The sequence below is a fragment of the Callionymus lyra genome, chromosome 10 (genome assembly GCF_982586985.1).
Source record: "Callionymus lyra chromosome 10, fCalLyr1.hap1.1, whole genome shotgun sequence".
Lineage (NCBI taxonomy): Eukaryota > Metazoa > Chordata > Actinopteri > Syngnathiformes > Callionymidae > Callionymus > Callionymus lyra.
In genome coordinates, this window is record NC_141827.1 from 16,131,740 (window position 1) to 16,155,002 (window position 23,263).

General features: G+C 37.5%; 2 protein-coding genes across 3 annotated transcripts; both read left to right on the forward strand.

Annotated features, from left to right (window-relative positions):
* Window positions 1-274: 274 nt before the first annotated feature.
* On the forward strand, window positions 275-16,932 carry LOC148070542 (limbin-like). 2 transcript variants are annotated; one of them, XM_087801381.1, is made up of 23 exons: window positions 275-569; window positions 1,451-1,528; window positions 1,604-1,758; window positions 3,114-3,170; window positions 3,242-3,428; window positions 3,510-3,607; window positions 3,679-3,741; window positions 3,814-3,942; window positions 4,010-4,149; window positions 5,287-5,611; window positions 5,674-5,913; window positions 6,782-6,957; window positions 7,038-7,197; window positions 8,266-8,442; window positions 8,504-8,814; window positions 8,877-9,051; window positions 9,210-9,359; window positions 10,537-10,764; window positions 11,189-11,376; window positions 11,521-11,608; window positions 12,308-12,480; window positions 15,226-15,324; window positions 15,512-16,932. In XM_087801381.1, the coding sequence occupies exons 3-23, from the start codon at window positions 1,624-1,626 to the stop codon at window positions 15,828-15,830; spliced, it is 3,618 nt and encodes a 1,205-aa protein (XP_087657507.1). In that variant the 5' UTR covers window positions 275-569; window positions 1,451-1,528; window positions 1,604-1,623; the 3' UTR covers window positions 15,831-16,932. The 2 variants fall into 2 exon arrangements, with proteins under 2 accessions (XP_087657507.1, XP_087657508.1); XM_087801382.1 differs by having other exon boundaries at window positions 1,617-1,758.
* Window positions 16,933-18,912: 1,980 nt separating this feature from the next.
* LOC148070543 (cytokine-like protein 1) lies at window positions 18,913-22,560 on the forward strand. Its single transcript, XM_087800810.1, has 4 exons — window positions 18,913-19,118; window positions 19,184-19,228; window positions 21,975-22,121; window positions 22,208-22,560. Exons 1-4 carry the CDS (start codon window positions 18,978-18,980, stop codon window positions 22,307-22,309), a joined length of 435 nt encoding a protein of 144 aa, XP_087656936.1. The 5' UTR covers window positions 18,913-18,977; the 3' UTR covers window positions 22,310-22,560.
* Window positions 22,561-23,263: the final 703 nt, after the last annotated feature.

Below are 23,263 nucleotides of genomic sequence, written 5' to 3' on the forward strand. Positions count from 1 at the left end.
ACTTTCTAATGACGTCAACACCCACCGGAAGTGGAAGGATTTCACTTTAAAAGCACAGAGATTTAAAATTTGAGGCAAATGTGTTCTTCATTTAATCGTGCAGGAATATGAGGTAAATATAGTGTTTTGGTGTCACATGCTTAAAAACATAAAGATGAATTTGTATTTATAACCACGCACATCACTTTGTTTTTTTCTGAAAGCCACAACCGGAAATAGTAGGAAATCCCTAACTTTATTTTTCAGTTTGGGAGTACGTTCTAAAGAGTTTTTTTTTTTTTAAAGTACTCGCTAAAGTTTTTCCGAGTATTTTGTCATGTACAGACCGATGTTTCGTGTCGCTTTATAGCAATAGAAAAAAAAACTACGTTGAGGTAAGAACTACTTCGTCGAAGATCGTAGGAAAACTGACTGGAAAATGTTCCACAGTTTAATCTCAGCTTCACGCTTTGCACGATGATGACACAAAAGTGTTGTAACTGAACTAAAGAAGTTTATCTGGTGAAGATCCGCCGTCGATATGATGGTAACGGAACATCATGGATGCGAACAGTCTCGTCTGCCTTCAGGTACTTGAGAAATCATGTTTTTCTAGTACTATAGTGTGTCCATTTACATTGTGTACAAACCGCTTAAATTACAATATATGTATATTTTATTGTGACACATTCTGTGCATGAATCACCAACATCTTTTGCAAAGAAATCTGTGTTCTTGAGTAGGTCATTTGTAACCTCCATTTTATTAGATTATAGAAAGAGTATAAATTTAACTTAAACATGCTTCATTCAATTTCTTTAGTATTTTCTCTTCAGAACATAATAATGACTATTATTATTATTTCCTTCTGTAGTTAAATTGTGTATTAATCGTCCACTGAAGTTTGTTTTATGTTACGCATATAAAAAAACAATGCAATTAAATGAAAACATTTGGAACAGGAAGTACATTTTCAGATACATTCGCTCTAGTAGAAGAACTCACATTTCTCCGATCCTTAAATCTCTTCACTGGCTCCCAGTTTCTTTCAGGATCAACTTTAAAATTCTGGTTCTTACTTTCAGAACTATTCATGGTCAGACTCCTCCTTACATCAGTGATCTGATCCAGCCTTACACCCCAGCTCTGGTTCTTAGGTCTTCCCTTGATTTTCTGAGACTCTTGTGTATGTCTCAGTGTTGTCTTGACCATTTAGGTTTTTATTTTATTGGGTATTTTTTTTTAATGTTGTAGGGCTTTGTGACCCTGGTCTAGAAAAGTGCTCTATAAATACTAATTACTTACTTACAAGTTAAAGAACCCGTAGTGGTAAATAGTACATTTTATTACAGGAGTACTGAATATTCTCATTTATTTATATGATAATGCTTAATAATGACACACTCACTGTGTGTTTGATAAGTTTGTCTCTGTGTCAAAGTTTTAATTATTATAAACTTTTTTTCTCCAGTTTCATGCTTTCTTCATGAAAAAGTGCATGGAAGTAACCAGGGTAGAACATGATCTGCTCTGTTGCTCTGAAGATACTGTAAGTATGCAAGTTAAGTTTGTTTATTCTCTGGTTGCAGACACAACACATGAATAATCCTTCATTACTGAACAGATTCTGTGACCAGGTAAATCATGCTGCCATCTGGAAGTCCCCTTTCTTCTTCAGTCCTTCCTGGACCAACCATGAGTTTCCTGGCAGATATGCACAATGTCCGTGAACGCAGGACGACACTCACCAGAAACAGCCCTGGACATTCACTACCTCAGGTGAGTTTATTTTTTAAATAATCCACGTTTTTCAACGTTGAAGAAGTTGCGTCCGTCTCCTCTTTTGCATCCGACAAGCATCCTTGTTAAGATTCAGGCTTTTCTCATAAGCTGCCTATTTTGTGCCGCTTCTATATGTGACATTCAGGGTCATTAAGTAAGTAAATATTGAATTATTTAACATCCACCTTTTATGGATAATTATTTTTCATTTATTATTAATATATCGCTAGTAAAAACCTCTGGCTTTCAACTGGAGGGTTTTATTGCCAATATACTGTATATATTTTCCAAATCCATTCCCTGGATAATGCGATGTGTTCAGTATAGTAAGTGTTTATAACATCCTTGACATGTAATTTTCCACAGTATGAGATGATTTCCAAGTCACAATTTATGGAACAAAAACTGTGATGATATTGTACCGTAAGGACTAATTTTAAAGAAAAAATTGTAGCATGATGTAACCTTGAGCTCACTCTGTGAGAATTATATATACTGTATTTACAGTATATGTTGTGGGACCTTGCATTAGCACATGAGCCAATATTGAACAACACAACAAAAATTGTCATTACCTGAGTTTAATCATTGTGTCAGAGGCATCCACCGTCCCATCCACCAACTAATTGATTGAGATGTGACACTTTGCTGGAACTATCCCCCATCTCCACCGGTGTTCCTCAGGGTTCTGCCCTAGGTCCAATTATTTTTTATTATCTACCTCCTCAACCCTCAAATTTTTCACAAATTAAACGTCACTTTCCAATGCTATGCAGACGAAACATCACCCAGTCAGCATACTCACATCTTTGAACGATAAGAGCCTCCGTCCGTCCCTCAGCACCTCCAGAACTGCTATCCTGATCCACTCCCTGGTCACATCCCACCTTGACTGTTGCAACTCCGATCTGGTCTCCCCCTCAAATCCCTCTTCAAATGTATACGAAATAAAGCTGCCCCAATAATCACCAAGACCCCCTCTATCAGTCACATCACAGCTGTTCTTCAAAAATGTCACTTTCTCAACAACTTTGCCACCATGGGGTCCAAAGCCTTCGGCCGATCTGCCCCTCACCATCTAAACTCCCTCTTACTGGACATTGGCAACATTACCATTCAGACTGTTTTTAAAAACTCTCCTTTTAAACTGGCAACGATTTACAACAAATCTACAACTGAGTCGATGTACTCAGCCACGATTGTTTATTTTTAAATGTGGGTTCATTGAGCAATCTTTCTTTAATATTGCGTGAAGGGATAAAGAGTTTCCTAAACGCATAAATGATTTTAGTGGGCCAAACCACACGTTTGTGATCCCTGCTTGGATTAATGTAATGTGGATTTTCTTTCAGTTCCAGAGTGCGGCTCCACCGTCTGAGTTCGGAGTTAAATTCTACAAGTGTGCCAAGGTACGTGCAGGCATTTAATCAAAGTGAACTGAGTTGCTGCTTCATGTACTGACGCGTTTGCTTTGAACCAGGTGGACTACAGCTGGAACCCTCCGCTTCTTACCTTCTTCCTGCTCATCCACAACACCGGTCCGGTCGGAGGCACCAACCTCTCCCAGGTGGCTGTGCGAGACTCCATCTCCGGAGTGATCCCCGTGAAAAGCCACGGCAGGGTCGTGGAGAAAGGATACCAAATGTTTGTCATCGATTTGCTGTCCGGTGAGTTCTGGCAATTTTTGACACGTGATAATACAAGATGTAACATTTCTTCAGTTGTTTTCTGTTCTTAATGAATCTCAGCCGGATCTGTAGTGGTTCTCAATTACACGGCTCACATGGAAAACTTTTGGGGTGAGGTCCAACTTCCAGCTTTTCTCACCTTCTCCAACCTTTCACAGGTATTTTATCGTCTATTATCCCAGATTCACTTTTATTTAAAGGTATTTTAAAATGCGCTTTGTTCTCATAGAACGACGTCAGCATGTTTGGATTGACAGCCCATTTATCTTTTAATACAAACTCCACCGACAAGGTAAGTCGCTTCCATTGATGTACATTCTTACCCTTATTTCTTTAAAGTATATTTTCTGATATTTTCTTTTAGGTGGTGCCAAGCCATGGGGTTTATTTCGCGGCATTTTTGGGCGGGCTGGTTTTAACAATGATCGTGCTGTTGCTGTTCTTTCTGGTCAAGGACCTGGTTTGCTCCAGAACCAGAAGGATACAACTGAGGGTACGACAAGAAGCTGCACTCATTTACTATATTGAATATCTGATATTAAATGGCCGTATCAATCCAGGCTTGTAGAAGATATTCTGACCTGGAATACGGCGACTGCAGACTTGATGAGATGGTCAAAGAAGGAGCCATGTTTGAAGACAAGATGATTGACATCATGTTGCTGGAGGATCCACAGAACATGTATTGGGCTTTGGACACGTGAGTTTTGCATTCTTTTGAATCTAATAATTTCGAAGTTGTTGTTTGTGCTTTAAAACAATATTTTACTATCTAGGTCACTAATGACGTGATGAAGAAATGTCTTTATTATTAATCATTTCATTTACACTTTAGTATGCACAGAAAGACTGACTTAAATGGAGGGTTGGTTGGTGGCATGAAGACAAAATAGAGTTTTTTAAGCAGATATATTATAGTCCATGCGTTTTTGTCTTCTCGTTTAGACTATTTTAACAGTTTATTTTGGTGTGCAAACAAGAAGGAGCTGTCTCTCCTGCAGTTGATACAAAACTCTGCAGCAGAATTCTGAGCCGCTCTAGTAGAAGAACTCACATTTCTCCGATCCTTGAAACTCTTCACTGGCTGCCAGTTTCTTTCAGGATCAATTATAAAATTCTGTTTCTTACTTTCAAAGCTATTCATGGTCAGACTCCTCCTTACATCACTGATCTGATCCAGCCTTACAACCCAGCTCGGGCTCTGAGGTCTGTGGATCAGAATCTACTGATGGTTCCTTAACACACTTCCGGACCAGAGGAGAGAAATCCTTCCAGACTGTTGCTCCTAAGCTTTGGAACAATCTTCCTCTGTGTTTGATGATCTACTGACTCCAAGAGACATCTTAAGACATTTTTATTTGTGCAGACTTTTCCCTGATTTTCTGGGACTCCTGTGTTTGTCTTATGTTTCTTGATCTTTTAAAGTATATATTTTAACTGTGTATAGATTTTGATTGTTAAAGCGCTTTGTGACCCTGGTCTAGAAAGGCGCTTTACAAATAACCTTTACTTACTTACATACAAAAAATGCTAATATTTCAACATTAAGGACACGCCTTCATTTCACCCATAAAATATGTTTAATTATTATCTAATTGTGGTTTCTGATTCAAACTAAAAATTCAAGCAATTATCCATCAGTGTTAACATCAGTCAAGAAAGATTTAGTTGAGAAACATTTTCAGTGGGAGTTTTTTTAAATCATTTTACGGTACAATGAGTGGGATTAAAATATTATTTTGTATTATTAAAGACTTCCTGGACAGACTGGACACTCTGCCACTTGATGATTTCATGGCGGCACTGTTTTGAATCTCCCCTTATTTTTTTGTCCTAGTCTTGAAATGTCCTCCCTCCTTCAAACCACCAACGGCCTGGAGGCCATCCGGATTCAGATCTACAAAGACCTGATCGCCATTATTATGGATGGTGGCAACGCTGAAGACAAGGCCCGACTTCAGGTCCGGCAGAGGCTGCTTGGTGTGCTCCATGAGCAGCGGTTGGGCATGGAGGGTCGCCTGAAGGAGGACAGAGCCAATCAGATGGCAGCCCTGGCGAGCCAATGTAACCTGGAAACCCGTGAAGAAATGGAGCTGGAGCATCACCGGCAGGATGCAGAGAAGACCATGGCGGAGCAGTTGTGTCACCATGCAGATCAGCAGGTAGTCAGGATGATATTTAGGTTTCTATGCTGGTCTTGATTCCTATCATTACCAACTACCAGGACGTCCTTGAGTGTCGAAGCCTCCTGGAAAAACTCCACAAACTTCGCCAGAATCATCTGCAGAGAATGTTGTTGGTCCGGCACGAAGAAGCCTCTGCAAAAGTCCAGCGGCAGATGATCGAATGGCGTCGCATGGAGCTTCACAAGATCTTTTCCGAGGAGTTGGAGGAAGCCATTAAGAAGAGAGACATGGAGAGAAGAACAGCTATGAGGATTCAGCACAGATACTTGGAATGCCAGGTAAACACTCCATGGATTTATTTATGGGTTTAATTAGATTAGAAATTAGAATTAGAAATAGAAAATCCAATACTCAAGTGAGGATTGTCGCCAGTTTTGTGACTTAATGCTATTTTTTTTTATTGACTTCATCTCATGCAAGGTGTATTAGAGCTACATCCACAGCAATGTAAAGCACCACTGAGTAGGGTTTTAGAAATGATTATCTCATTGATATTCTACAACATAGTTTCAGATAAAAAAAAAAGCTTTCAAATTTAAATTTCACTACAAGCTTATCTTATAGTTTACAGTTCAATAAAGCGTTTCTGAAATATATATATATTTTTTTTAATTGACTATTAACATGCAAATATTCTTGGCATTTTTTCATATTTGTGTTAAAATTAAACTTCCGCTAGATGGCAGCAGTCATAACGTCCTCTGTAGCAAAAGGAACAATGAAATCCTGCAAGATCCCAGAGATGACTGAGGACATGAGGACACAGTGGACCTCAGCAGATTTAAAACTAATATTTGGTCATATTTTGGTTTAAAAACAAATGAAAGCTGTTAAGACTTTGTAAATCGTGAGATGTATTTTGTAGCCAGATTCTTGCCAATACACAAACCTTCTTGTGAAAATCACAAAAATGTGCTTTACTGTATTGATGGGTTTATAAACTACAAAGGTTTAATAATTTTTAGTTATGATAGTGATATTAATTTCAGATATGAAGAGATACCAAATAGAACTAATTTGGAGAATTAAATCCAAATTATTTGACATTTATATATTTATATATATTTAACAATACTTTTATTTTGGAGGTTTAATAACTGTTTAGAACTCTTTAATCTCTTTACATTGTCTGTGTGTTTTTTCCAGGATCAGCTGGAGGAGGTCCTGGATGTTGTACTTGCAAATCTGCGCTATGTTATTGCTGAGCGTCACGCACAAAGAAAGTTTTTGGTTCACAGCCTTCAAAGTCTGAACAGTCTGGTCTGTGACACCTTCTCCAGCACCTTGAGTCATTTGGAGAGCTGCTTCACCAGCATCAGAGGGTTGGAGTCTAGTTGTGTGGTTGCATCCACTTCAAACATTCTTCTTGAGTTTTATACCTTTTTTTTTCTCCTGTCACTAGAGGGAGCTCTCTGTCATCGGAACTGATCGACCAGCTCCAGGAAAGTTCCCAGAAAGAGCTCTTGGTGGTGAGACAGAGGCTGGAGGAGGCTCTGACGCAGGAGAGAAGAGCCATGCGGTGTGGACTGATCAAGAAGAGGAGGGACTTGATCTCAGAGTTGGTCAGTCGTGTTAAAAAACCAAGTATTTAGCGTGCATGTGTGAGATAATAGCGAAAACATGATACTAACAAGTACAAATGCCTAGTACTTCACTTCAGAGTATCAGTATTTAATAAGTGTTTATAGGTAATTGGTATGTGACGCTATGACATATGATAAAAACGATCTACTTTCTTTTAATACTTTCTTTGAATTGACTTCTTGTTAAATTTAAGTCCAAGATTTAGGGATTATTTTCGGAGGAAAGGCAAATGAAGGTGGAAGAGTAGGTGCACGTCATTTGTTGGATTGAATTGTCATCAACAGTTAAATTATAGAGAGCTATAGAAATAGATCTGAATTCTATAGCTTTGTTATTCTGAAAAAAATCTGCCATTTCCTTCAAACTGCACAATCATTGACTCAAATGCAAAATAACACAAGTGGATCTATAGTAAATTAAGTGCTTATTTAAAGAGGTTTGTAAGAAATGAAAATAATCTTTCAAAATTTGATCTGATGTTTCTGTCCAGATGAATAAAAATGCCTTTTTTGTATTATTTTTTATAATAATGTAACGGTCTTTTATGCACCATTTTTTTTACATATTACTATAGTTGTAATCTGTTGTTGTCCTCTTTGTCTGCTCTCTGTAATTGGACGAGACAAAAATATAAATCAAAGTTTTAACATTTGATAAAAACATGTCTCTAAACATGTTGATTTTTATTGTAACTTCTTGAAATCAAGAAATGTTTTTTGTGTGTCACAAATCGTAATGAAAGTAATGCTGATGACAATTTATTTACCTCATTTTAACTACTTTTAATTTTGACAGAAAGTACAAAATCTACAGAATGACAAGAGTATTGTTCGGAGGTTTTAATTGATATTACTTGTCATTTGTTGTTGTTAAACATTTTTTACCCAAATTAAAAAGGGTTTATCTAATATTTTGATATTGCTGCCTTGAAAGTATTGTGTTGTCAATTCCCACTTGGAGAGAAGCACTTGAACACAGAATGTTCGAGTCACTGATCATGTTAATTAAACGTGTCATAGTAACTAACACCACTTCCACTTCTCCAGCTGAAGGTCCACAAGCAGAGACAAAAAGACGTGTCCTGCCCTTCCAAGGATGAAGAGAGCCCTAAACAAGTTGACATCCTTCTGCAAAGCTGGCAGAACTTACTGACCACAAACAACTCGGAGCTAGCGGAGCTGATCAACAATCTGGACGAGGAGGCTGCTTCTCACATCCGGAAGGTAGAGATAGTCTTTACAATGTGTGTTATCTTCGTATATTAAGCAATGATTTGTCGTCCAGGCGACCACGCGTGTGATCCAGAGTGCTGTGGCAGACGTCAGAGCGGTTCAGACTTCCACCAGACAGGCTTTGCTACAAGTTCTTCCTCAAGGGGAGCAGAGTTTACTCCTTCAGGAGGAGCAAGAGATATCTTCGGGAGCAAACCTGGGCTCGGGTCACAACGCCCTCCAGCAGTGTCAGGAGAAGCTGAAGCGTGAAGGTGAAGCCGCTTTTGAAATGCTCAGCGGCACGAGAGAAACTCTGCTGGAAGCCCTGAATAAAGAAGTGCAGGAGCAGAAGGACATCAGAGCTCAGTTCAGATGGGTTTTCAGGTCAATGTTCTTATTTAACTCCTCAGTATTTAAAATGCTAATGTAGTTAATGTGCTTCCCAGGTGTTTGTGTTCGTCACAGCTTGCTCTCTCTGAGGAGGACAAGCTGAGGATGAGGCAAGGCTTCCAAAAATGTTTCTCAGTCATGGACCATTGTCTTGTTCTGCCACATGCTGTCTTCAAAGCGAAACTCCACGGTGGACAGTCTTCAAGGAGGAAGGACTCGGAGCAGAAGATGGTGAGTAAATCCATGCAGGATGTTGAACTCTGGTTCAGTCGAAACACGCTTGCATGAGCGATCCTTGTAAATTCATGTCGAGGTTTCATTTCTAATCACATCTTCACAGCTCGAGCAGCTTTGGAAACCACATTAACGGTCTGTAATGTCTTCTGCAGTCCACGCCACAATCTAATGGGAGAACCAGAGAAGTGGAGACCAGTCATAATTCAGACACCAGCGGCTTGTTCAGGTTCCAGGAAAGCATCAAGGAGAAAATACGACTGTTGGAGCAGGAGAAGGAGATGGAGACTATGGTTTTGAAGGAGGTATATTATTTTGCTTTAACACACTTTGTGGTATGAACCACACTTTTTTGATGCTGAAAAAACACAAAAAAAAGGTTAGAAATCATTAGTGATGGGTCGATGAGGCGTCATGATTATACACATCGCAACACTGTATTGATACTGGGAACTGAATACTGACACCTGCTGGACGTTAAAGTCAGAACATGCAACCTAGTTGACAGGCTTAACTGATTTTATATTTCATACCTTCATTGAAATTCAAAACATCTATGATATTTGTATACAGTCAGTTTAAAAAGGTTTTCTTTTAAAATTAAGTCGGTTGCTCAATTTCTCCTGCTGTGTAAAACAAACACTCACATGGAAAAATGCCTCAGCATTGAAGAAGTGGATTTATTTAAGACAATTCTGTCAAAAAAAAGACATTTAAATGCAAAAAAATGTGTAAATAGTAAAGCAAGATTCACTTTAAAATGTTAATTAAAATAGATCAAGTGAAAAGTTTGAGACGAACAGGACGAAACAACAAGGAAGTCACAGCAAATGCCTTATTCCGATACATTTTAACGATATAGTTCTCGTTTGGAAATGCAAAAGATTTGCAATCTTTTTAGCAGACGCATCCCTTCCTCGTAAACACAGCTATGTTTTGTCACTTGTGTAGTTTATTGGCCCAATGAATATTTAAATATTGATCTATTTTGTCGCTTCTTGTCATTTCTTTGTATCTATATGCCCTTCAAATCATTTTATTATAATCCTATATATCGAATGCTTTTACAGTTTTGCTAACATATGCCACTTTAGAATTCATATAAAGTAAAACTTTATAAACCTTTGTTTACTGTGTTTTAAAATCGATCATATATCATGCATCATAATATCATAGTAGTATTAACTTTTTACTCTAAGTACAGTAATCACATTTATTTACAATGTTTTCAAAGGTTTACTTGCATCTAAAAATGATTTTGACTCACTACTGATCATAAATAATGACACAAAAACATTTTGACTATTGCTTTTAGGGGCCCTCTCAGCTATCGTGTAAATATAATTTAGTGATATAGATTGCTTAATTGACTGACGTTTGGCTAATTAGAAACATAATCGGCATGTTTTCCGGAAGTACATGTTTTTCGGTCAAATTGAATCGTAATATAATGGTGAAAAACTGAATTCCCGATTCTCACAGGTTATGCTGGACATGGGCAGAGAAAGAGAAGATGCCTTGCACTCCAAGGCGGTGAGCCTGGCCGTTCAGACGGTTGTGATCCTCAATCAAAAGGCGGAGCGAAGAGCTCGGATCGTGACGACGTGGAGCGCCGTGCTCACCCTCATCCACCTCCTCTTTCATCAGCTCCGAGAGAGGACGATCCTGGACTCGCTGGAAGTCGCTCAAAGCATTCAACATCACTGTAGGGTATGTCCTACTAGGATACAGGATAATCAAAGTCGCTGGTTTACTCTTAACCAAAGTAGATTTTAATGCTCATGTTGATATCCTGACCTTTAACCTTTGTGTTATCTCAAGGCAACACAAGGGATTTTTTGGGGCCTACGGGTCACCTTGACCCTGAGACTTCTCACAAGGGTTAATGATGCCAGTGATTAAGAAAAGATAAAGATTATAGATGTCAACAATTATACTGAGACTTCGGATTAAAGTAAAACGGAGGTTGAAGGAAGGGAATTTGATGCGATACTCAGCCATAGGCTTAAAGTGTTGAAGATTTTGAATATAATTCAAGTGAGTCCTGGACTAGTCTCAGCCTGAAATACAGTAGCTTAGCTTCAGTAAGACGTGGTCCACAACAAAGTCCAAAGCAGACTCATCTCCCCTACAGGGTTTGGAAGAAGCAGAGCACCCGGACGTCTCAGTGTCGCACGAAGAAGAGACGAGGAACTCCAATGAGAACCAGGAGGACGACCCGCAGGAAGCTCTGTTTCAGCTGCAGCCAGACGGCAGAATGATGTCCATTCTTCAAGATGCACTTTTCAAAAGTGATGAAGTCGTGTCGTTTTTGAGAGAGAGGTGGGTTTTAAACACGCTTTATTTCACCTGAGTTGTATCTGTAGCTGACACAATGCTTAAGACATAGAGATCTCTAAGACATAGAGATAATGTCTGCTTCTGTATTCAGCTAAACATTTAAAATGTGGACTTGTGTTGCTGTAGGTCACAACAATCCACTGCCTACGATCAAGAGACGGAGGAGTCCAAAGAAGAAATAGAACTCAGGACGCTTCAAGCCCACTGTGATCAGGTCTGAAACAAAATTTAAAATGATATTGAGTTAAAGAAAAGTTTCACATAGCAGGGGACTTGGCTTTTGTATTCATTTTAGGAACAGGCCCGCGGTCCACTCTTATGATCATGCTGGTGAAGATAAAGTGTCTAGCGGTCGTCGTTGACCACCTGAATAGAGTTTACAGTCACTCTTAACCTGGTAGTCATGTGCGCTGACTAACATCACCACTTCTGGTGCTGTGTTTAGGTGTGTGTAGATGTGTTGCGAAAGAGAGACACAATACCGGGAAGAAACCCGAGGCAAACTAAGATGCACACTATGCAACTAACTGTGGAGCATTTTGATGACATTATTGCACATTTAAACATTTTTTTTTAGTATTATTATCACGTTATAACCTTCTTGTTTTTCTAATATTTTTACTATTTTTTACCTGTTAAACCAAATTAACAGTATTTAATTACCAATAATTTACTAAGAACTTACATTTTTTTTGTCATTTATTTGGTTATTTTTGTATTGTATCTTCGGCACGTATTGCTGTCGTGATATCATTATTGTTATTATTAAATTGAATTAAAATTGGTAGTTAGTTTGTTAACATTTTCACTGTTGCTTAAGGAACTAAATGAATAGTATGTGGATTGTCTGTAGTTTTGCGAACCACTCATTTTCTACTTTTTAATCTGATGTCTACTAAACGATTTATCTCAGGATATCAAGTTTGCGTCCGAGCTGGTCAAACTGAGTCAGGAGCCTGCTGACGTCGTCCTGGCAGTGCTGCGTCTCCTGCTGCCCGAGGTTCCTCAGAGTGAATTGCTGTCCCTGAACGATGCAGTTTGCAGGAAAGAACTCTCAGCTTCTTCTGCCAATCAAGAGCATGTCGGGTATGTTCCTCCGTCACGTCGTACTGATGTGTGACAAATGTTCATGAAGTAAATGCTGGTTGAAAATACTTAAAATAGCAGCTGAAATAGTCAACAGTTCTGTTTTACAGAAAATGAAGAGAAACATTTCATGAAGCAATCAACAAATGTTCTTTCAGGCACAAAACATTGAATCCGAGCCATTTCGGGTTTGGGATTAATTTCTGGAGTTATGTCATGTTCGGCTCAACTCCTCGGGCACTGTCTGAAATAAAGAGAGAAGTTATGAAGTCTCTTCAAGAGGGTTATTTTCCTTGAGCTACGATTAAAAGATCAGTGCTTTTTACTCATCGCTTAATTATGTCTGGATCCTCCTGAGTCCGGATTACTTTGTTTATGAGTAATAGATCATGTAGAAGGCCTGCAGGAGACGCTTTTAACAAACAACTAGGCTTTTTTAACTATTCTGGTTTTACACCGGAGACAAAACATGTTTTGCATTGAGTTTTTTTTTAAACATATTTTGCATTGTATTGTTCAAATGTGCATGTATACAAATATATATACATACATACAAAAACATAAATACTTGCTTGTTCTTTGATGTTGATGAAAAGTTCCTCTTGAAGTTGATGTTACTTGTTCTTTGATGTTGATGAAAAGTTCCTCTTGAAGTTGATGTTACTTGTTCTTTGATGTTGATGAAAAGTTCCTCTTGAAGTTGATGTTACTTGTTCTTTGATGTTGATGAAAAGTACCTCTTGATGTTGATGTTACTTGTTCTATGATGTTGATGAAAAGTTCCTCCTGAAGTTGATGTTACTTGTTCTATGATGTTGATGAAAAGTTCCTCTTGAAGTTGATGTTGCTTGTTCTATGATGTTGATGAAAAGTTCCTCTTGAAGTTGATGTTACTTGTTCTATGATGTTGATGAAAAGTTCCGCTTGAAGTTGATGTTACTTGTTCTATGATGTTGATGAAAAGTTCCTCTTGAAGTTGATGTTACTTGTTATATGATGTTAATGAAAAGTCCCTCTTGAAGTTGATGTTTCTTTTTCTATGATGTTGATGAAAAGTTACTTTTGATGTTGATGTTACTTGTTCTATGATGTTGATGAAAAGTTCCTCTTGAAGTTGATGTTACTTGTTCTATGATGTTGATGAAAAGTTCCTCTTGAAGTTGATGTTAATTGTTCTATGATGATAATGAAAAGTTCCTCTTGAAGTTGATGTTACTTATTCTATGATGTTGATGAAAAGTTCCTCTTGAAGTTTATGTTACTTTTTCTATGATTTTGATGAAAAGTTCCTTTTGATGTTGATGTTACTTGTTCTATGATGTTGATGAAAGGTTCCTCTTGAAGTTGATGTTACTTGTTCTATGATGTTGATGAAAAGTTCCTCTTGATGTTGATGTTACTTGTTCTATGATGTTGATGAAAAGTTCCTCTTGAAGTTGATGTTACTTGTTCTATGATGTTGATGAAAAGTTCATCTTGATGTTACTTGTTCTATGATGTTGATGAAAAGTTCCTCTTGAAGTTGATGTTACTTGTTCTATGATGTTGATGAAAAGTTCCTCTTGATGTTGATATTACTTGTTCTATGATGTTGATGAAAAGTTCCTCTTGAAGTTGATGTTACTTGTTCTATGATGTTGATGAAAAGTTCCACTTGAAGTTGATGTTACTTGTTCTATGATGTTGATAAAAAGTTCCTCTTGAAGTTGATGTTACTTGTTCTATGATGTTGATGAAAAGTTCCTCTTGAAGTTGATGTTACTTGTTCTATGATGTTGATGAAAAGTTCCTCTTGAAGTTGATGTTACTTTTTCTATGATGTTGATGAAAAGTTACTCTTGATGTTGATGTTACTTGTTCTATGATGTTGATGAAAAGTTTATCTTGAAGTTGATGTTACTTTTTCTATGATGTTGATGAAAAGTTCCTCTTGAAGTTGATGTTACTTGTTCTATGATGTTGATGAAAAGTTCCTCTTGAAGTTGATGTTACTTGTTCTATGATGTTGATGAAAAGTTCCTCTTGAAGTTGATGTTACTTGTTCTATGATGTTGATGAAAAGTTCCTCTTGAAGTTTATGTTACTTGTTCTATGATGTTGATGAAAAGTTCCACTTGAAGTTGATGTTACTTTTTCTATGATGTTGATGAAAAGTTCCTCTTGAAGTTGATGCTACTTGTTCTATGATGTTGATGAAAAGTTCCTCTTGAAGTTTATGTTACTTGTTCTATGATGTTGATGAAAAGTTCCACTTGAAGTTGATGCTACTTGTTCTATGATGTTGATGAAAAGTTCCTCTTGAAGTTTATGTTACTTGTTCTATGATGTTGATGAAAAGTTCCACTTGAAGTTGATGTTACTTGTTCTATGATGTTGATGAAAAGTTCCACTTGAAGTTTATGTTACTTGTTCTATGATGTTGATGAAAAGTTCCACTTGAAGTTGATGTTACTTGTTCTATGATGTTGATGAAAAGTTTAACTTGAAGTTGATGTTACTTGTTCTATGATGTTGATGAAAAGTTCCTCTTGAAGTTGATGTTACTTGTTCTATGTTGTTGATGAAAAGTTCCACTTGAAGTTGATGCTACTTGTTCTATGATGTTAATGAAAAGTTCCTCTTGAAGTTGATGTTACTTGTTCTATAATGTTGATGAAAAGTTCCTCCTTAAGTTGATGTTACTTGTTCTATGATGTTGATGAAAAGTTCCTCTTGAAATTGATGTTACTTATCCTGTCAAAACAGGTTTCCTGGGGCAGGGAGTCGTCAGCTCGCTGTCAGACTTCGGGAAAACATTCTGCAACAACATGTAAACAAGTCCAGCTGCTCGGCGGACGAGGAGAGGTGAGTCCAGTGAACCTCTGCTGCTGCCACGCTGCCATTTAATATCCATAAACATCCGGACTAATTTGAAGTTCAGTGGTCGTCAAGACTAGAGTAATCCTTTATTAGAGTCAAACCAGCCTTTCATCAAGAGTCTGACCACAGGCACGAGCTGCTCGCTCTAACAACACCCTCTTTGTCCTCCCAGAGTCAGACGACAGCGGCGGAGGAGTCTGACGGAAAAACTTTTCCCCAGTCCCCGAGGAGGAGGAGGAAAAGAGAAAGACGAGGGTCTGACCGAGGAGGTTCGGCTCTCTGTTCCCAAATCCAACCCAGACGAGGACATGTTGCACACGGAAGCTTTGAAACTCTCCGCACGAGATGATGTTCAGGACCAGGCGGGGGAGAAGCTGTTTGTGTTCCAGCAACATCCAATGTCAGAGGAAACCAACTACACCACCAAAAAGAAAAAGAGGAATTTTCTTAATTGGAAGAAAAACTTTGTGACTCCGGCACCACCTCAATAAGAGTTCAGTCGGACTGGCTGCTGCTTGTGCTCTAGTATTTAATACATACTCCTGTTGACTGACGAGTTGCTCCTAGTGGCCACATTCTAAGAAGATTATTGGAATCACAATGTTTTCTAAAAACATAAAGAGTAGATCCTAGTAAAGATAAAAGCCGTTGCTGATGAATCTTGGCTCTTGTTTGTCTAACCCAACGACTCAATACGTTATACGGTACGGTACCAAAATGATAATAAGTGATAAAATGATAAATAATTATTTAAAAGTGTTGCTTATTATTATTTTTAAATATATTTTTATTGTATATAAAATATGACAGTCTTCATAAGATCAGATTCCATGGTTAATTTTGACATCGTCTATTATCACCGAAAGTATCATTTCTATCTAGCTTTTAGGATCGACCAATCACAGCTCTTGCAATGATGACCCCCGCACCTATCAACGGGGGTCAACCACATCTCCTCACTAAGACAGAAGTTTCTGTCAATTCCTCACTCAAGAGTTCTCTGAGAATGTTCTGGAATCACAAGCTAAGGCTAGGAATGTACAAGGAGATCTCTCCTGATCTGTACGCTGAACTCCAGTCAAAGTGAAGACGTACAGACGTTGGTTTCCCCAGAAAAATCATCCGGCTCTTTCGACAATACTCAAGATGTACCATCGCCCCAGTGGGTTCTGGTTAAGCCCCTCATCCTTCTCCAAGTTTTTCCTGAAACGCCTCCACTGGCGTCTCCTGGTGCAGAGAAGCAGGAGATCAACTCTCGGACTCACCTAGGTGGCCCACCTTCTTTTTCACAATGGAAGTTTCCAAGCACCCAATGAGAGAGTGGTCACTGTTTGACTCATGACCACAGATCTGTCCACTAAGCAGGATGGACCCAAAATAAGAGGCTAGTTTCTGACTGTGGGGGTGAGCCCTCTTTCAGGTGGTTAGCCTGAGTAGGCCCTTCCAGAGTGGGCCCTTTGATAGAAGTGTGGCCCCAGACTCATCCTTCTTCCAGGTGTGCCTGTCTAGTCAAAAGAGGTCTTAGAAAGCATTGATACACTTAAATATTGTTTTGTTTTTTCCAGGAAACTGTTAGATGTTTAACAGCACTGTATGAACTTTTATTTTTTCAATAAATGTTTGGCTTTTAAATCATCCATTTATTCCAAAACATATTTTATGGTTTATAGCTCAATAAAGTGTGCGTAAGATAAAAAGAATCAAACTTTTTAAAGTCATCCGCAGATAAAGGAGCAATGAAATCCTGTGAAATCCTGACAACGACTGAGGACAAGAGGATACAGTCTACCCCATCAGCTTTTAAGTTGATGTTTTGATATATTTTGGTTTCAAAACAAATAAAAGCTCTTATGCAGAGTCAAGACTCTTGTAATGTGTAAACTCTGCAAAGCCAGAGTCAAGTACTTGACAATACTACAAATATATCCTTTTCCTACTGTATCGTAGCGCTGCCACGTAACGTGATGCATATCGAATTGCCTCCCTTGTTACTCTGTAGGCTACTAAGCAAGTCTTAGGCAACCTTTTTTATTTTTGAACTCCTTTTCAAATGAAGAATAGCTGACATGTCATGTATTGTGCATCTTGATTATGTGGTTTGGTATGAGACCATGTGCCTGGCAAGAGTTACAGTTTGAAAACAAGCTTTTATATTAAGCTTTGACCAAATGAAAGTTGCTAGTAGTCAACTTTGTACACCATGTAATTAAATAAAATGTATTACATTTGATAAGAAATGTAAGATAAGAGAGATATTGTGGATTATACATTACAGAATTTCAGCCAGAGGAAGAAGATAAAGACTTGTTTCTCCGGCAAGTAATAACCTTCATATTACGTTTTACTTAAAGGCTTTTAAAACATGTTATTCTCCCTACTTTAACTTTAAACTTTGAAGACATGATGAGCTCCAGTCTGATAATAATGTTTCTTCACAATGTGTTCAATTAAGTACAAGTCAAATATCAGTTTCATTTGAATAATCATTGTGATAGTAGTGAAAATGAAGTAGCAGTAAGAGATCTCATTTCACAACTAACTTCCATTTGACAAAATGTGTTATTCTTCGTCTAAAATAGCATGTGTTAGCTTAAGAAGACTTTACAGTTATTGCACACAGTCTGATGGTTAGGCTACTTTTGTTTTCACACACATGAATCCATGTAGAGACTAAAATCTTTTGCAGTTTGCAAACACCATCTTGTATCACCGGATGTTTTTCTTAAGCTGTGGTTTGTAATAGCCGCATGAAATTAGTGCTTGGCGCCGGTTTTTTTCATTCAAAGTATTTTTTCTATTCAATGATCAAGACCAGGGGTGGGAATTTTCAGTTTTCCTTTGGGGCTCATTATATTCTGTGACTCAAGCCACATAGGGGAGCCAAAAAAAGTGATGGAAAAACAAATTACAAAGTAAATTACAAAAAAAAAAAGAATGAGAAATAAAAATATAAAATACACCTTAATTATGCCAAGAAATATATTCATAAACCTTTTTAAAAATGAAAATGTATACATAAAATGATTTTTTTTACCCAGGGATCTCAATATTAACTTAAATTATTTTGAGGCAGAATAAATGTTCACCAAAATGTCACAAATATTTGTGTTTATTGGGGCATGTCAGTTTAAATCATCAGCATCAGTTAACCATGTAACTTGATGTGTGTATCCACAAGTGTTTTATTTTGTTTGTAATTTAACGTAAGGTAAGGTAAGGTAGAACTTTTACGAAATTGTTTTTTTCCAATAGCCACAGCAAATACAGCAATTTTTCATAAAACATAAATCAAAATAAAATAAGAACAAGAACAAAGAGAAATAAATAGAAAGAACAAGATGATGAAATAAATAATAATAAAATAATTTAATGTAGTGTTTTGGAAAAAAATAAAAATAAACAAGTATGTTTTTTGTATTAACGTGTTTATTAGTCTTGGTGAATAATCATGTTTACAGTCCAGAGTGTTCTTGTAAGATACCCTGAGACTGGTCTTCAGGCTCTCCCCCCTCTCTACGTCACCAGACTCTTTTTTTTTCTTTTTTCCTCCCCCTCCATCATTTAAAGCAGCAACAACTCGACCTGAGTCTGGAACTCTCGCCTCAGTCTCTCCAGCATCTTGATCTTCTGCTCCAGTCATGAAGCTCCTGTTCCTCCTGGTCCTCGTCAGCTCCGTGTTCGAGGTGGACTCTGCTCCTCCGACCTGCTACTCCAGGTCCCTGGGTCTGAGCTCAGAAGTCATGCAGCTCCTGGACCGGATCCACACCTACCACCGCACGGTGAGACCCTCCGCACATGCGTACTAGTGTCTGCTCACGCCTCAGGTGCGCCTTTGTTTTGACAGAAAACGTGCGCTGAGGTTCTCCCGACCATCTTCCTGGACGTGCACGTAAGTACTACACATGTTCTTCACAAATACTTCTGCAAATGATTGGAATGTTCGTTAAAAACTCTTTGATGGGTTATTTTTGTGTTTGTTTATGAAGATAGATGTGTTAATGTATCAGTCAATTGAATTATTTATGTATTATTCAATTAAAAACAGTTCCGTCTACAAAAAGAAGGATACAATAACTCAGTAAGAAACCGTCCTATAACAGTTTTTTGAATTTCGACCACAGTATCATTGAAATCCTGGCAATGACTGAGGACAAGAGGATACAGTTTGACTCAAGCAGTGTTATGTTAACACATTAACATGTTTTGTTTTTGTTTTTTTTGGGGGGGTTTAATAAAAAGAGTTCCTTACATACCAGGAGGGGGTTCTAGTCATATATATATCCACATTAAACATGGAATTAATTCATAAAAAGTGTGTTAAAACTTTTTAACAGTCATTGGTTGATGCCCGAAATACATTTCACTAAGAAAGTGTTTTTGTTTAATACACAATGTCAAACTCAATCTGTAATTTTTAATCGAGTATTTTTTACTCATCACGTAACACATACAGAAATATTATCATTACAGAATAAATGTAGATTTACGGTTCACTTTTTCCCGGCTTTAAACACAAATACGTTTCTCTAAATTATAATCTAGACTGTCGTGCGGCAAATCTTCAAAAATCATCAACAAGTCATTTGTTTGTTTTATTTTATTTAAAATGCTGTTGCAGGCCACTTTAAATAGTTTGACTGGCCCAGATTTAGCCCTCGAGCCATGAGTTTACTGTGTCGGTTATCTTTGCCACAGATTGTCAAGCATCTGACATCAGGGGGGGAAAATTTAACTTTCTAATACATTTGTTATGTATAAAATACACTATAGTTGAGCATTAAAAATTGTATTCACTCAACGAAAAAGTTTAAATCATTAAAAAAAAAACACTCACTGGTGTAAGTTCAAAACTTTATCATTAGCTATTGCTAATGTCTAACTTAACATCAAATAAATAACATATTTAAATGTTATTTCATACTCAATAAAACATTAGCTATAAAATGATATATACATGCTTGAATAATGTTAATCTACTTTTTTTTTACCATTTATTTTACGCTAGATTGTGTTTATTATAGAGTTTGATTCTATATTTTTATATCCAAACACAATATTCTCAACCAATATTTCTACAAAACATTTTTGAACCTCAAAGGAGAAAAATAAATCCACTGATATACCTCCATACATATATAATTTACATATTACCTTAAATCCAAGACGGTCAATATCTTATGGCTTATGTGCTGCAGTGAGTGGTCGAAGAATGTCCTTTGTGTTTCTAAAGATTTGAAAGATTTTGTCTCAAAGATGACAGGAAATATTTACCTTCAGATGCTAACTTAGCTTGTGAGTGGGAAAAAGGAGCTTTTACCTCAATTGCAAATGATGATGGATGGATGGATGGATAAATATATAGATATATAGATGGATGGATGGATGGATGGATAGATATATAGATGGATGGATGGATGGATGGATGGATGGATGGATGGATGGATGGATGGATGGATGGATGGATGGATGGATGGATGGATGGATGGATGGATGGATGGATGGATGGATATATAGATGGATGGATGGATAGATATATAGATGGATGGATGGATAGATATATAGATGGATGGATGGATGGATAGAAATATGGATGATTGATATATAGATATATATAGATGGATGGATTGATATATATATAGATGGATGGATGGATAGATATATAGATGATGGATGGATGGATGGATAGAAATATGGATGATTGATATATAGATATATATAGATGGATGGATGGATAGATATATAGATGGATGGATGGATGGATAGATATATGGATGGATGGATAGAAATATGGATGATTGATATATAGATATATATAGATGGATGGATGTATATATACATGTATATGGATGGATGGATAGATATATAGATATATGGATGGATGATGGATAGATATATGGATGGATGGATAGAAATATGGATGGATGGATATATAGATATATAGATGGATAGATGGATATATAAATATATAGATGGATAGATGGATGGATAGATATATGGATGGATGGATAGAAATATGGATGGATGGATGGATGGATGGATGGATGGATGGATGGATGGATGGATGGATGGATGGATGGATGGATGGATGGATGGATGGATGGATGGATATATAGATGGATGGATGGATTGATAGATATATGGATGGATGGATGGATGGATGGATGGATGGATGGATAGATATATGGATGGATGGATAGAAATATGGATGGCTGGATAGATAGAAATAATGATGGATGGATATATAGATATATAGATGGATGGATAGATATATGGATGGATGGATAGAAATATGGATGGATGGATGGATGGATGGATGGATGGATGGATGGATGGATGAATGGATGGATGGATGGATGGATGGATGGATGGATGGATGGATGGATGGATGGATGGATGGATGGATGGATGGATGGATGGATGGAATCTCAAAGTTTAATGTATACAAAACAAAGGATGTTTTCAAGCTCGACAACTTCTGTGCAGCATTCAACACTATTCCATTCTTGCTCTGTTTCCAGTGTTGTGTTGTAGGTCCAACAACACAACAGATAATGTCCTGCAGGCTGTCGAGTCTACATTTTGAGAGATGTTCACATTTGTCTAATACATAACAAGTCCTTCCCTCAACCTTCTAGAACGCCTGTGTCACCACAAAGCTGCGGGACTTCCTCTACGTGCTGATGAACCATCCCAGCCAGTACTGCCGAGAACGACCCCGGATGGTTCTGCTGAAACGCAAAGTCCAGAACCTCCACACGATCATCACAAGAATGTGTTATCGGGTGAGACCATCTCAAACATCTGCAGTGTGCGTGACCCCCGGATTCTTGCTCCGGAGCCTGACCACATGTCTGTGTTGTGTTGGCAGGACTTGGTGTTTTTCACAGACGACTGCGAGGCCATAGACACCGGACACAGCAAGCCTCACTACGCCGAGGACAGACTGCAGCTTTTGCAAGAGGAAAGATGAAGACCTGAGACAGTGTTTGAAATATGTAAACCTGTATTGAAGAAATCCACACATCGTTCAATCGGTTGCATTATTATCGGTGCACGACATTCACCCACTGATGGTTTCGAGCTCATGTAAAAGTTTCTATGTAACCCCAGAGACATGTGCGGTTACATTCCAGCCAGGAGTGCACAGCGTTCCACAGGAAATTTGCTGGATGCCAGCCATGCCAAAGAAAAACCTAAAGATAATAAACCGACATAAGAAATTCTTGTGAGGGAAGCTAAAGGCAACTTGTTTTCTCAAACACATCAAAGATTTGAGGACATTAGAAAAGTGTGATTTTTTCAGTATTAGAAGACTCTTGTGTAATATTATTTGCTTTTTCACACTGTTTATTTTTATCATCTTCATAGATATTTTGTATTTTTTAAGTTGTGGCTTGTTTTCTGTGTTTTTTTGCATTTGCTTTTTTTTATTAACTATAAATTTTACCTTTTTCAATGATTTCACTTAATATCAAATAACCTCCTTCACGTTTTGAATGAAATGATTAACAACAATAAAAGTGGCATCTAAAGCAAATGTAGATAATTATTTTGTTGTCCAGACTGCTTTATAAACCGTGAAAATGAATGTTTTTGCGGGTGAAAACAAGAAGGTCAAATGTGGTGACATCTGGTGGTTTAATAGCGAACTGCAACTTTAAACTTCAACGTTGACGCGTCTTGTTTAGCAGTGGTCCAAAACTACCGGTACTTTACCGTCATGTATTCGTTACAGGAGCCCCACAGAAAGAAAAAAAGACTTCTGCTGTATTCATTTATTGTATTATTTTCTTTTTTTAATCATTAGCAAGTCATTATTGACGCATCAAGATATATAATGACACTGCTTCCTGAAGCTCCATTAGAACATCACTACTTTTCAGCATATGGACAACCTAAACATAACAAATGATGTATATCTTTT